This window comes from Osmerus eperlanus, chromosome 12 (assembly GCF_963692335.1).
Source record: "Osmerus eperlanus chromosome 12, fOsmEpe2.1, whole genome shotgun sequence".
NCBI lineage: Eukaryota > Metazoa > Chordata > Actinopteri > Osmeriformes > Osmeridae > Osmerus > Osmerus eperlanus.
Window position 1 is genome coordinate 9,182,832 of NC_085029.1, and position 13,236 is coordinate 9,196,067.

The following is a 13,236-nucleotide window of genomic DNA, read 5'->3' on the forward strand; positions in this document are numbered from 1 at the left end:
TAGCTGCTGTCTGAGCTCCTTGCATGTCAACTGGTCTTCTATAAACACATCAGCACATCACAAGTGATTTGAAAAACGTGGTTTTGTACAAATAAAAGGCATTTTAATGTGATGAATAAACTTTGTGAAAGTATCCTCGCGTCAGGTCTTTATCCAGGGCTGCGCGCGCGCGCGCATGCACGCACGCACGCACGCGCACACACACACGCACGCACGCACACACACACACACACACACACACACACACACACACACACACACACACACACAGGGGAAGCCTGAATAGAGAAACGACACCTCATGTCGTTTTTGTTACTTTTATTAAGTGGTTGACACCAGACGGTGTGGTTATATTAGATACAGTCAGTGAGTAAATGTTATTATGCATGAGAAAAAAGGAGAAAAAAAAGAAAAAAAAGAACCAACTGTCCACTGGGCAGACCGGTTGTAAGTGCTGAGAAGATCAGACAGGGGGCGCCAGAGGCCGCCTCGCCAAGCCACGGGAGGAATGTTATCAGGCATCATCGTCGTCGTCATCATAACCATCGCCGTCTGCTGCTGTTCTTCACAGGCCCAGGCTTCACAGTATGGAGGAGAGCCCTCTCACCTGCCGCACCCATGTGCCATAATTTTGGTCGTCAAATCATAAGAAAAACAAAGAAACGAAACACAAACAAAAAAAAGGCTCAGAATAAATAACTGTCGACACGTTTGGCCTCAGGTTGGGGTCTACCGTGTGCTGGCCTCCAACTCGGGGGCCTCCAGCCTCGACGCGCACTCGTTCACACGCCCACTCTCGCAGACACACGCACGCACACGTCAGACAGTGGAGAAACAGTCTGTCTGTCTGCTGGTCTGTGTCCGTTTACACAGCCAAACAGGCCCAGAGGACAACAAGGCCGTTGCTTCTTTAGACAGAGATAACGACTAGACTTAACTATGCAAGTACACATTTCTGTCCGTCCGTGGTACAGTGGCTGGGGTCGGGCAGTGGGCGGGGTGGAGGGGTCGGGAGACTGGGTGGAGGGGGTGGGGGTCCCTGGGGGAGGGGGGGGCGGGGTTCCAGGGGAGATTGGAAGAGAACAAGAGGGGTCCCCCCGGGGGGGCTTAGTTGATCTTGTCCTGGAATATGTAGAGGTTGTTGGTGGCGGCCACGGCGATGACGTTCTCCTTGGGGTGCCACGCGGTGTGCAGGATCTTCCTGTTGAAGTCCAGACTGTCCACGCTGATCTCGTCCTTCTTCCGCTTGCCGCCGCTGCACACCTTGCGCGGCTTGAGCACGGCGCGGGGCTTGCTGTTCTCCCGCGACGCCTCCAGGGTCACGTCGCGGCGGGACGTCCGGTCGAACATCCGGAAGAAGTTGTTGTACGAGCCCGTCATGATGGCACTGGAGGAGACGGGAGCAAGGGGGGGGGGTTATAACCAGAAGCGGATTGGCTGATGGTGGTGGTATATGCTGACGACGTGGACAAACAGGGAGGGGAGGAGTTAGCAGTGGGAGGGGTTACATGAATGGGGGGGTGATTTGAACTAGAAGGAGGAGCCAGAAGAAGAGGGAGGGGTTAGAGGGAGAGGGAGGAGTCAGGATTTCACCTGTCGGAGCCGTTCCAGCAGCATTCAAACTTGTCGAAGATGCAGTCGTTCTCATACAGCGAGCACAGCTTGCTGCGCAGGTACTCGTGCACCTGCAGGAGAGGAGATCAGCTGATGACTCACACACAGTCTGTCACACACACACACACACTTCCTCACAGACACAAACACTTTCTGTCTCACACACACACACACACACACACAATCCCTTACAGACACACGCTCCCTTACAGACACACACAAGCTCGCACACACACACGCTTACTCAGTTTCTGTAACATACACACTCCACTTACAGACACACACTCACTATCACACACACACACGTGTGTTTCTGTAACACACACACAGTCAAGGTACCTGGTAGGTTTCAACGGGGCGGTTCTCCATGTTGAGGTCCCACACCTTGACTGACAGGTAGTCCCGGGTCATCATGTAGCGCCCGCTGTGGCTGAACTTGACATCGGAGATTGACGAGATGATCTCAGAGAAGAACGACCTGCTGCTGGGGTCCTCGGGCTCCTCAAAGACTGGCGCACACACACACACACACCCACACGCACACACCCATGAGATCAGCAGTTACTAGTGTGTACACACTGCCCTTTAATAGGTGAGGTAGGAGTGCGTGTGCCCTGCTAGCTTTCAGCACAGCGACAGCGTAAACAGATGCGTCAGTAACAGGAGACTCTGCCGACAGTGGAACCAGAGATTGTTTACTAAACAACTGCCAACGGACAGCGCCAGAGAGATATACACAAACACAGACAGAACCAGTAGAGCACAGACAGACAAAGCTAGCAGAGCGCAGACAGATTGTATTGAACCGAAGAGTACACTGGGTCCCGGGCTACGGCGTACGATGCCTCACATTTGCTGTGGTTGTCGCAGAGGGCGGCGGCCCTCATGTCGCAGAGGCGGATGGTGCCCTTGCTGCTGCTGTAGGCCAACGTGTGGCAGTGCTGCGGGTGGAACTCTGCGGCCGTGATCACCTCCGTCAGCTCCTCCATGTTGGCCGGCTTGATGTCCACGATGTCTGGGGAGGGGAGGGGTCAAGGAGCTCGACAGGAGCGAGGGGCGAAGCACGCACGCACAATAGCTCGTTCGCTCTCTCTCACACGCGCGCGCGTGTGAGAGAGAGCTATTGTGACGAGCTATTGTGACGAAGCACAAAGTACGTGCTTCGTCACGTACTTTGTCTGTTTCTCATGACACAACATTCACACACACTCGGTCGGACGCACCACACACAATCTGTGTTCTCGGTCATCCTTTCCCATGGTTGAAGGATACTAAAACTCCTATCTGTGATTTCTAAATGCCATAGATTTATTCTGAGGTCATCTGCCGACAGGTATGTTTCGTGGTCACTATTTACTGAGATGGAGTTGATGTGATATGTGTGTGCATTAGCGAATATCCTCCGAGGGCTAGCTTCCACCATAAGGTCCATGGGCATTAGCACAGGCACCTGGAGAGAACCACAGAACAGCAACATTACAGCAACATTACAGCAACATTACAGCAACATCACAGCAACATTACTACAGCAACATTAGCAGGCAATTGCACAGCAACGATAGCACAGCACCATACAAAACCCTTTTCATATGACACGCATAACACCCCTTTGCATTTGTACGTATCCACGTTCAACACAGACAGTCTATGCATAATACATGAGCATAACGCACACACACACAGACACACACAGGCAAGCACACACACATTCAGACACACAGGCACGCTCACACATTCAGACACACAGGCACGCACACACACAGGCACACACACACGCACACACTGACCCGTAAGGAGGTGATCCTAAATGGGTCCCTCATCCTCCCGTCCTCGTCCTTCAGGTTGTAGCCCTCCGCCCTCTTGTCTCGCTCGCTGATCTTCCACAGCTTGATGGTTTTGTCTGTCAAGATAACCACCGTCACTCCGCTAGCACGGGACGCTCTACGCCGCCCCGGGTACAGTCCTCAGCTACATGACGGTGCAGCGACAAGTGTGTGTGTGTGTGTGTGACTATCTACTCCACTCCGGGGTAAAGCCTTCAGCATCACGACAGTGCAGTGATGAGCCACAGTAACATATCAATGACAGCCTGCGGTGTGTCGTCACCAAAAGTCCTACGTTCAAGACTGACGAGTTAGTGTGACAGCCTGTTGATGTGACAGCCTGTCGGGACAGAGTATGTGTGTGTGTGTGTGTGTGTGTGTGTGTGTGTGTGTGCGTGCGTGCGTGCACGGCCACAGTCGAGTCCCGGCCGTGTGACAGGAAGCTGGGGCTTCTCACCGTTCGTGGAGAGCAGGAAGTGGGCGGCGTTCTGTTGGGGGAGCCATCTGATCTTGTTGATCTTCTCCTCGATCTCTAAGCTCTTCAGGTAGTCAAACTCGGGCTCGTGGCTCTGAAAGGTGCTGTACACGTTGTACTCGCCTCGAGAATGAGGACGGTTTTTACTCTGCGGGGCGAGAGGAGAACGTGAGGGGGGGGACATAAACAGAATGCGAGGAGAACAGGAACGGAACGTAAAGAGAACGTTTGAGCGGAACGCGAGTTCGACCCCGAGACGGCGAACGGCAACACTACACAAAGAGGTCTTTTGAGTTGGAGCGCAGAGTAAAAGCCGACAACAGGAAGTGATGCTCTTTGAGTACAGGAAGTAGGCTGACCTCTTGCTCCCTCTGGAAGATCACCACCCGGCCCCCCTTATCCCCCGTGGCCAGCAGCTCTCCCGTGTAGTTGAACTCCACCGTTGAGATGATGTCCGCTAGAACACAAGAACACATGGAGAACATATTGAGAACCCATCGGGAACACGGGGTCATGGACACTGCAACATCACAGACCCAAGGCTCCTGGTCTGGTGGCCTGGGATTGGTCATACTGGTGTACAGGGACTAGCCTGAGAAATACTTTGCACTTTCAGCAGAACATAAACGCCGCTCTAATCACCCACTGTTCCCCCTGACACACACAAACACACACAATCTCCATGTCCTCATGGGGTATTTAGCGCTAGCATTTAGCCCAGCATGTGTATGACTTATTTATCAGTGTGCTGTGTGCAGGGGAGCCCTGCTGTTTGTTTGCTAAGACCCCCATCGCCTGCTCTAAAAGGTAGGACCAGTTAAAGCACAGGAGAGGGAGGGCACCTGAGCGCAGAGGTCTCAGCAACGTGGTTTCTCATTGGCTGGGGTCCACTGAAGTAGCCTCCATTGGGTGACAGACCTTTGTGGTTTCTGGTCTTTATGGTGACGGCTGCTTGTTTTGGTGAAGCGCCACTGTGGAGAAGCCTAACCCTCCTCTCTCCTCCCTCAGAGATCTCCCACTGTCCAGAGTTCTGAGAAAGCCGGTCAGAATCTTGTCCCGAGAAGCTCAACGTACTCCAGGCGACCATTGCTTCCGAGCACCACAGCTATTGTCCGTCCAAAACAAACCGCTGGCAATACCGGCTAACAGCAGCCGCTTCCCAGCATGCACCTCACCACAGCATCCCTCCCAGCATGCCCCACAAAGCAGCATCCTTCCTGCCCCAGCGTGCGACACGCCACAGCCGCGCTCCAGCAATGATAAGCCCCCCCCGCGGGGTGCTCTGCGATTGGCTGATCTACACCAGCACATGCTGGGCACAGCTGTGGGCTGGACGACCCTCAGAGCAGGGCTTGGAGGAACGGCAGGAACTCGAACAAGGCTTGCAGGTTTAAAATCGGTCAAGTTCTACCTACCACAACAATGTCCGAGACACAAGTCTCTGCTTAGCATGTATAGTTACCTACAGTTACATTGGACATTGGACCTACATGTAAAACAGTAGGGTTAGGTGCGTCTTTACGACCACTCTCAACCCAGAGTGAGTGCTTCACTTCCATAGCCTTCCAGTTAAATAGGAAAGAACCCGCACTGGCTTTGACCAGATCTAAAAACAGTTTCACAACTTAAAAGGCTGGTCCAATTACCCAGCATATAACAGACCGGTCAATCACCCAACATGCATTGCACCGGTCCAGTCACCTGACGTGCAGCACATGAAGAAAGGCAACATGTGAGAATGCCCTTAGAGGCAGGAAAGACAGGAACAGGGGGTGAGGAAGAGAAGGAGGGAAGACATTTGGGAAAAGAGAGGGACGGAATGGAGAGGTAGCAGAGGAAGAAGAGGAAAAAGAGGAAGCAAGGGAAGGACAAGACAGAAAGGACTCCATTCATAAATCTGCCGGGTTGTATACACCAGCTAAGGGAGCTGCAAAGAGCTTTTCAGACTTGTGCATCATTAGAAACTGCATTCAATATGATGGCAAGAACCGGGGATAACTGGTGCCATCTGACTAAAGTAGTTGTTTTTGACCTTAATCACAAACTATTTCGTTCTCCCTCAAAAGTGTACCTCTCTGCCTTTAACAGTGTTGATGCAAATACAGGATTAGTATAATTACTGAACAACGGGGGTCGTCATAGAACACCTGGAGGTGCGTGGTAGAGCATTCCACGAATGTTGACAAAACAGTAAGCAATACCTTTGACATTTCACTGCATGATTGCAACCAAAGAGGTATTACTATTCAAGAAGATCGTACAATTCCGGTATGCAGCTACCGTTTTGGCGATATGATCAATACGGATTTATGATGTTGATGTGCTAGATAAACAGCTTTTGTTGGGTAAACTGAAACACGTTTCACCATTACAAGTGATTGAACAGAAATTATAGTGGTTTCAAGTTTGCCAGATAACCAGATAGTAGCACTATCGGCACTTACCTTCGGCCACATCCTCGTCTATGGCTCCCTTGACTTGGGAGAAGCACCATTGGAAATCATTCCCTCCTCCGACACCTAGGGAAAACATGGCAATAATTAGCAGTTGAAATAGGAGATGGTTGAATAGCGATCATATACAGTCCATTAAGACTTTCCGCAGATGAGTGAGCACCAGTTCAACACGCTAGCTTCCAAAACGGCAGCAAGGAGAGAACTCTCACTAGCTGCTCAATGTATCTAACATTGCGCTTAGCTGTCAGTTAGCCAGGAACGCTAGCATAGCTTGCTAGCTGTCATTGGTCAGAGGATAGCTGGAGAGCGTAAGCTATCTTAGCTTGCTTGCTAAATAGGAATATTGCTATTAGGCCGCTCTGATGCTTAGGGGGGCAGTGCAGGGCCCCCGCCTACAAAGTTTCCTGTCTTACCTGCCATTGCCACTTTCTGCAACAGAACTGGCGTCTGTGGGAGGTCTTCCGAGCGCAATCTGAATTGTTAAGATTGATATTCAGTGCAGGATACTACAGTGAAACAGTGATTAGACTCGTGAATAAGGGCTTCCAGAAATGCCCGTGATTTTTTCTATCCAAAATGGCGCACATTGACAGTCGACATGACACGTGACGTCATTTGGACGCTTCAAAAGTCTAGTTAAGCTACTCGAGGGTACAAGAACTGCGCCACTTTTGCGCAGCTTCGGCCTCTGGATCGCTGTCAACTCCAGCAGCGTGGGAAAAAGGGAAGCGTTGTATTTATCCGTGGGAAGCGCTAGAACTCCCCCTGGCGACGGAATGCGTTGACAAACTAAAAATAGAATTTGCTGGGCTAAATAAAACCAAAGGGACATGAAAAAAAAATGAAAGAAAGAAAACATATGTTAATCTACTACAATCAAGTCTATGTGATCTGTAAAACTCATCTATCTATACTATCAGACTATTGTGCTACTATTGGATTATTATTATACTACACTACTAGACTATATGCAAATGTAAATTAATTCTCTGCATCAATAGACATGTCCATCCAATCAGAGGTGGTTATCATGATTAGTGTCTGCCTTCCAGGGGTTTGTTCCACCCCAGACTAGGAGCATTACCCAGATCAAGACAACAATTTTCTGTTCAAGATAATCATATGAAAGCTTTTAGTGAATCGACACCTCAGTTTCACTTACAGTAATACTAGCTTTCTGCGACCATGATGAAAGGCACTCCAGCAACAAGACACAAGTTGATTATAGTGCTCTCTAAATGAACACTTTGGTCGTACGGTTCAGAAGAATTAAACATAAGCAGTGCCATTTGACAGCGTCTACTACGTGATTCAACTTAATGATTGTTTTTCTTGAACCGAATTTCAATCCAAAGCCCCTCTCTGTCTCTCTATTGACAGTCTCTCTCTCTCTCTCTCTCTCTCTCTCTCTCTCTCTCTCTCTCTCTCTCTCTGTCTCTCTCTCTGTCTCCTTATCTTCATCTCTCTCTTTCTCTCAAGCAGCCAGTTTTCCTGACCTTATCTGGGGACAACAACACAACAGTACAGAAACTGGCCTCTGGATGGCACCAGAGCATCTCAAACCAACGTAAACTAGAGGGTACAATTTCTGGGGAAATTGTAGGGTGTGCTTGCTTGCGTCGGTTGCACAGGGGTCCGTTTTTGAATGACATTTTTACAACTGATATTTCTGTATATTTTATATAAAAATGCATACTTATTATTTATAAAGATTACATAGATTTAAAAGCATTTTTTTGTGCTGCTCGTTTACAACTGAAAATACGAGTGAAGTGTAGAATTAAATATGATGTCTTCTCATTTCCCCTGCAAGAGGCAGCCTCATAGCTGAATCAAAACGAATAAATTTGGCAGACCGGTGTAAAAATGGACCTAATCTCTATGACTTAAACGTCCTTTTAAGTTTTCCCTTCTCGTGATATTTTCAGGCATTTAGCCTACTCATTGCATTCATTAATAAAGAACCCCCTTTGAAGATTATTCTACGACGTTACCCGGCAGTAGAAGATGGAATCGCGATTCAAACATTACCATCTGCTAACTGAAAATATGCCCCCAAAAACGTAAATAAGCTTGACATTTATTTAGTGGAAAATCGATCATTCATAAAAAGCTCACTGGTAGCGATCATTGTCAGTAACAACGCCAAGTGCGATATAGCCCTGTGTGGAGAAGCTGCCCCGGTAAATTTTACTACTACAGTACAGTACTAGACTACTGCTGTGTTCGTCTTGGTAGCGATTGCGTTGGTTGAATTCGATTTAACGTTCCGTTGTACGGTTTAGGCTGAAATTAATTATTTTCATGAACAGATTGACAAAGTTTAGGCTGTGGCAATGAAGTTAAGGTTAGTAGTTAGATAGATTTTGGATTTAAGTAAGGGGAGTGCCGAACATGTTCTGTCGCCGTTTGACTTCCTAAACAGCTGTGTCTCCCGTACAGTAGGCTACAGCGTTTCAGTGAGCAACACTGGTTTGAAACCACAGGTAATGATAATTTCACCCACAAATCGTTTACTTGTAATGTAATGTCATAATAAATCCTACAACGAAAATGTATTTGTGAGGAATGTTTATTTTAACGATTGAAAACAGATGCATCATAGACCACTGTAGTATGTGTTGCCCGGCCAACACAGGCTAATGTCATGATGCTAATACTTCAGTGAAATAGTAGACTACTGTTTCCGAAAGTAGATGTATTTCCTCAATAAAATCAGCTTATATTGTACATTACACGTCACAATTGTGTGTCATATCACAAAGTAAAATTAGTAAATAGTTATCACCCTGGCCTCTTTGCTTGTGGCGTTTCTGCAGCTGCTTTGCAGTTAGCTTAGCTATCTCCCAGAAGTTAACGAGCTGCTAAACTAATGTTCTGCTAGAGGTAGTCACGAGAGTTTTCGTGACGTTAGTGACGTAAGTAGCGTCATTGACTCTGGCTAGCAAGTTAGCCACCGTTAGCTTCACTTTTCGCCACAAAAACTTAATTTCCACTTAAACCATGCAACGGAACGTAAATCCCAATAGAAGCAACTCAATCGCTACCAAGACGAAACTTTTGACACCTAGGTTGTCTATGTAGGCCAAATATTGACTGAGTTTTAGGGGGGCAAAAAGAATACTAAAAATAATAAAAAATAAAATATATGTGAGAGAACAAAGGTTGTGCCCTTGCCGAAGGCAAAGCACACCCAACTAGCAAGGTACCTCAGAAACAGAAGGTAAATGACTGGTCTACATGGCCCCAGAGCATGAAAATAATGTTCCAGGAAAGACAGCAAAGAAGCTTTTATGAATGCAGATGGATGATGTCTGCCTGCCTGCCAATCGATCTCAGACAAGACTTGCGCAAACTGAAAAAAAATAAATTGATCTCTCGCCCATTCTCCTTCAGTCTCTTCACCCCTCTTTTCTTCCAAATGTGTTTCCATTAGTAACATGCTGGGATTGCACAGATAGTGGCATTGTGGTGTGTGTGTGTGTGTGTGTGTGTGTGTGTGTGTGTGGGGGGGGGGTCTCTCAATATTGAGAGACCTTGGATAACTTCATTGGGGAGCGGAGGCAGGCTTTCAGCCAGAGAATAAACCACACTGACCATGGGAGGGTTAGGGGGGTTAGGCGGAGCAGGCTGGAGGCCTCCTCCAGGGGATTGGAGAGGTGGGGGCTGTTGACAGCAGGGGGTGGAGGGGGGGGCCTGGGGGGTGGTGTTGGAAATATGAATAAGAATGAATAAGGAAGATGGGGAGACGTGAGGATGGAGGGGTAAGAGGTAGATGAATGGAGGAGTGTGGTAGTGTGGTAGAGGAGAAAAGAAGAGGGTGGAGGAGGGGAGGAGGGGGTTGCTGGTCGGGTCCGGCTCCTGTCAGACTTCGTAATCGTTGTCAGCGGTTCACTTGTCAGTCACTTGTCCTCATTGTCCAGGAGGAAATCCTGGAGAGGACAGCCAGAGCCCAGAGGCCCGCCTGGGAGGCTGGCACACTGTGACTGGTGTGGTGAGAATAGAACTGGGACGGACACAGAGAAACTGGCTCTGCCAGTGGTGTGCCACAAAGAAGTTCAATTATAAGTCTTTCACTGGTGCAACATCACATTTCAACAACTCCTCATGTGACATGTGCTCACATCCTCTGCAAATACACAAACAATCATGAAAATTGGTCATGAAAAAAAAAGACATGGATATTGCACACTGCCTATCTGTATGCATGACGAGTTTATTGCCAGGTACAAAACAGTAACACCATACCGAGGCCAGGGACTGGCACACTGTCTGGCTCTACCAGTGGCTGAACAATCCTCAGGCATACCACCAATGTAGCCAACAACAAGGCTGTGTCTGTCTGCCAACAGGACACAGCTGGAGAAGGACTGGGCAGAGCATTAGGGCATGTATTGCCTTGACTGGTTTAGTTCTGTCTGACTGTGCCAGCGTGTGTGTGTGTGTGTGTGAGAGAAAGACAGTGTGTGTATTTGTATGTGTGTGTGACATGATGTAACATGACAGCATCCACATGTATCAGATGAAGGCCAGACTCGGCGGTATTATGCTCTGCCTGTCCGTTTCTGTCCAGAAGCGTCAGTTCTACTTCCTGTCCAGAAGCATAAGTTCTACGTCCTGTCTCCAGAGCTCTGTCTCACACGCCGCATCATGACAGATGCAGCCAGGGTTCCAAAGCTCGGTGGCTGTGATTAGATGGCCTCGGACAAAAAGCCCTGGTCATGAGAGAGCTGGCCCTGGAACCGGCCCAGGAGGTTTCTCTTCACCTGTCAATCAACTGACAACAACAGGAAATAGGTCAGAGCCTGCCGTGAAACAGACCCCTACACTGAGGCCAACCTTGATATGCTTTTAATGAAATCCGGTGTCGTAGAATCAAATCCCCCTGTGTCAGTGCCAGTGTCAGACAGTGACCTGTCTCCATATGTTCGTCCTTGCGTTGTGTCTATGTAGAAGTGCAGCTGTGCAGTGAAGGAGGTTAGGAGGGGCCAGCCCACTCCCACCTTTAACCCTTGTGAAGTCTTAAGGATAAAAAAAATGACCCAATCCTGTTTTCAACAGCAGAGAAATCTCCCCTAAATGACCTTTCTTCATCTTGACATTTGATTACTTTTCCTAGAGTGACCCCGACGTTTCTAAAAAGTCTTTTTCTAGTCTTTTTTCACATGTCCGTAAAAGATTTTCACCACCAGGGTCCAACCGGAGACCCCTTTGACAGCGTGAGAGGGATCCACCCCCCCCCCCCGGCCCACAGCTGGTCCTGAGGAGAAACAAGACATCAGCGTTAGTATCCATCGATCCCCCAGCCTCCCTCCCTCCCCGCCCCCCGCCATCCATCACCTCCTCCCACTCCCCCCCCCCTCCCTCAATGCCATCGAGAGGTGAGTGAGTCTGACTCGTAACTGATACATCATTATCATTCCCCTCCTACGCCTATCGCCGTGGCTACAGTCCCAGGCCCCTCGAAAGATCCATTATTATTGGATGCGGAGCGGATAGAGGGAGTCTGGACCTGTCAGCTTGATGTTAGTCAGTCATCAATATCATCGGCGGGAGTCTGGTTGTGTGAGGTGGATCAGGCTGTTTCTCTGGGTTTGGTCTCAGAGGATCACATGTCTAGTCACCATTACCTCCCCCTGAGTCTCTCTGAGTCTCTGAGTCACTCAGTTTCTCTCAGTCTCTTTGAATATCTCTGAGTCTCTCTGAGTCTCTCGGAGTCTGAGTCTCTCGGAGTCTGAGTCTCTCGGAGTCTGAGTCTCTCGGAGTCTGAATCTATCTGAGTCTGAGTCTATCTGACTCTCTGAGTCTCTCTGAGTCTGAGTCTCGCTGAATCTGAGTATGTCAATAGTGTTTGTGCTTGTGTGTGTCACTGTGCATGTTATGTTTGTGCTTGTGTATGTGCAGTGTTCCAACTGAGGCGGAGTCATCCCCCCCCTCCACATGCACACCATCACTCCTCCCCAATCCACCATCCAAGACAATCAAACACTTTTCGTACAACACGCAATTACTCCAAAACCCAGCACTGCCGTAAGTACAAACAGACGTGTGTGTGCTTGCTTGCGCATTCATCTTTATGAATGTCAGCAAATCTAGGTACGTGTGATTGTTTGTTGTTGGGTGCATTTGGATGGGCCTGGACTATGTGCTATGGACCGCAAGGTAGTGATTGATTCCAGTCCAGTCTCCTGTTGATGGGGAGCTGGTGTAGCAGAGCCAACAGACAAACCACGTACCATCACACCTTTCCCCTACCCCCGACAAGGAGAAAGGGGGTTTCCCCCCTTTGTCCTTATCTCCAGAGCAGGAGCTTCAAAGCTTCTGGCCCAGCATGGGGTCAGAAGGTAGACCAAAATGGCCTTACAGTATGGAGACAAAGGATTTTAAGGAAGAACTAACTTTTCTGGATTTACAAACATATTCTCAAGGACTACATGGCTCATGGACACTATTTCAATGACAGTAGTTGATGTGTTATAATGTATGCTTTCCCTTTAATGCTGTGTTGATATAATTTGATGTTTTAATGTAACTTCCTTTCCTGTTATGATAAATCAGTCAATCTTGATATCAAAATGATTCTAATCTACAAACTAAACCATTTATTAATGTTGTATTGTTATATTTCGAAGTATAAGCAATACATGGACATTTGAAATAGCTGAACTCTGAAAAGTTATCAACCACTTCACACCCATACGTCAATCTCAGGATGGATGCCCAGTAACTGTGGGAGTAACTGACCAATCAAAGAGTTCACCTCCAAAAGGATACCCCCCTTTCTCAAGGATTATAAAACCTCGACGCTCAAGCAATCCTGGCTTTTTCGCAAGGATTCACCAGAAGTGTTCGCGACACATCTGACCTA

At 48.4% G+C, this 13,236-nt stretch overlaps 1 protein-coding gene across 1 annotated transcript; it reads right to left on the minus strand.

The window, feature by feature from the left end:
- Window positions 1-301: 301 nt before the first annotated feature.
- LOC134031702 (serine/threonine-protein phosphatase 2A 55 kDa regulatory subunit B delta isoform-like) lies at window positions 302-6,960 on the minus strand. Its single transcript, XM_062475406.1, has 10 exons — window positions 6,782-6,960; window positions 6,357-6,431; window positions 4,272-4,369; window positions 3,895-4,060; window positions 3,402-3,514; window positions 2,887-3,064; window positions 2,465-2,629; window positions 1,954-2,123; window positions 1,594-1,685; window positions 302-1,387 (listed from the first exon to the last, which is right to left on the minus strand). Exons 1-10 carry the CDS (start codon window positions 6,786-6,788, stop codon window positions 1,108-1,110), a joined length of 1,344 nt encoding a protein of 447 aa, XP_062331390.1. The 5' UTR covers window positions 6,789-6,960; the 3' UTR covers window positions 302-1,107.
- Window positions 6,961-13,236: the final 6,276 nt, after the last annotated feature.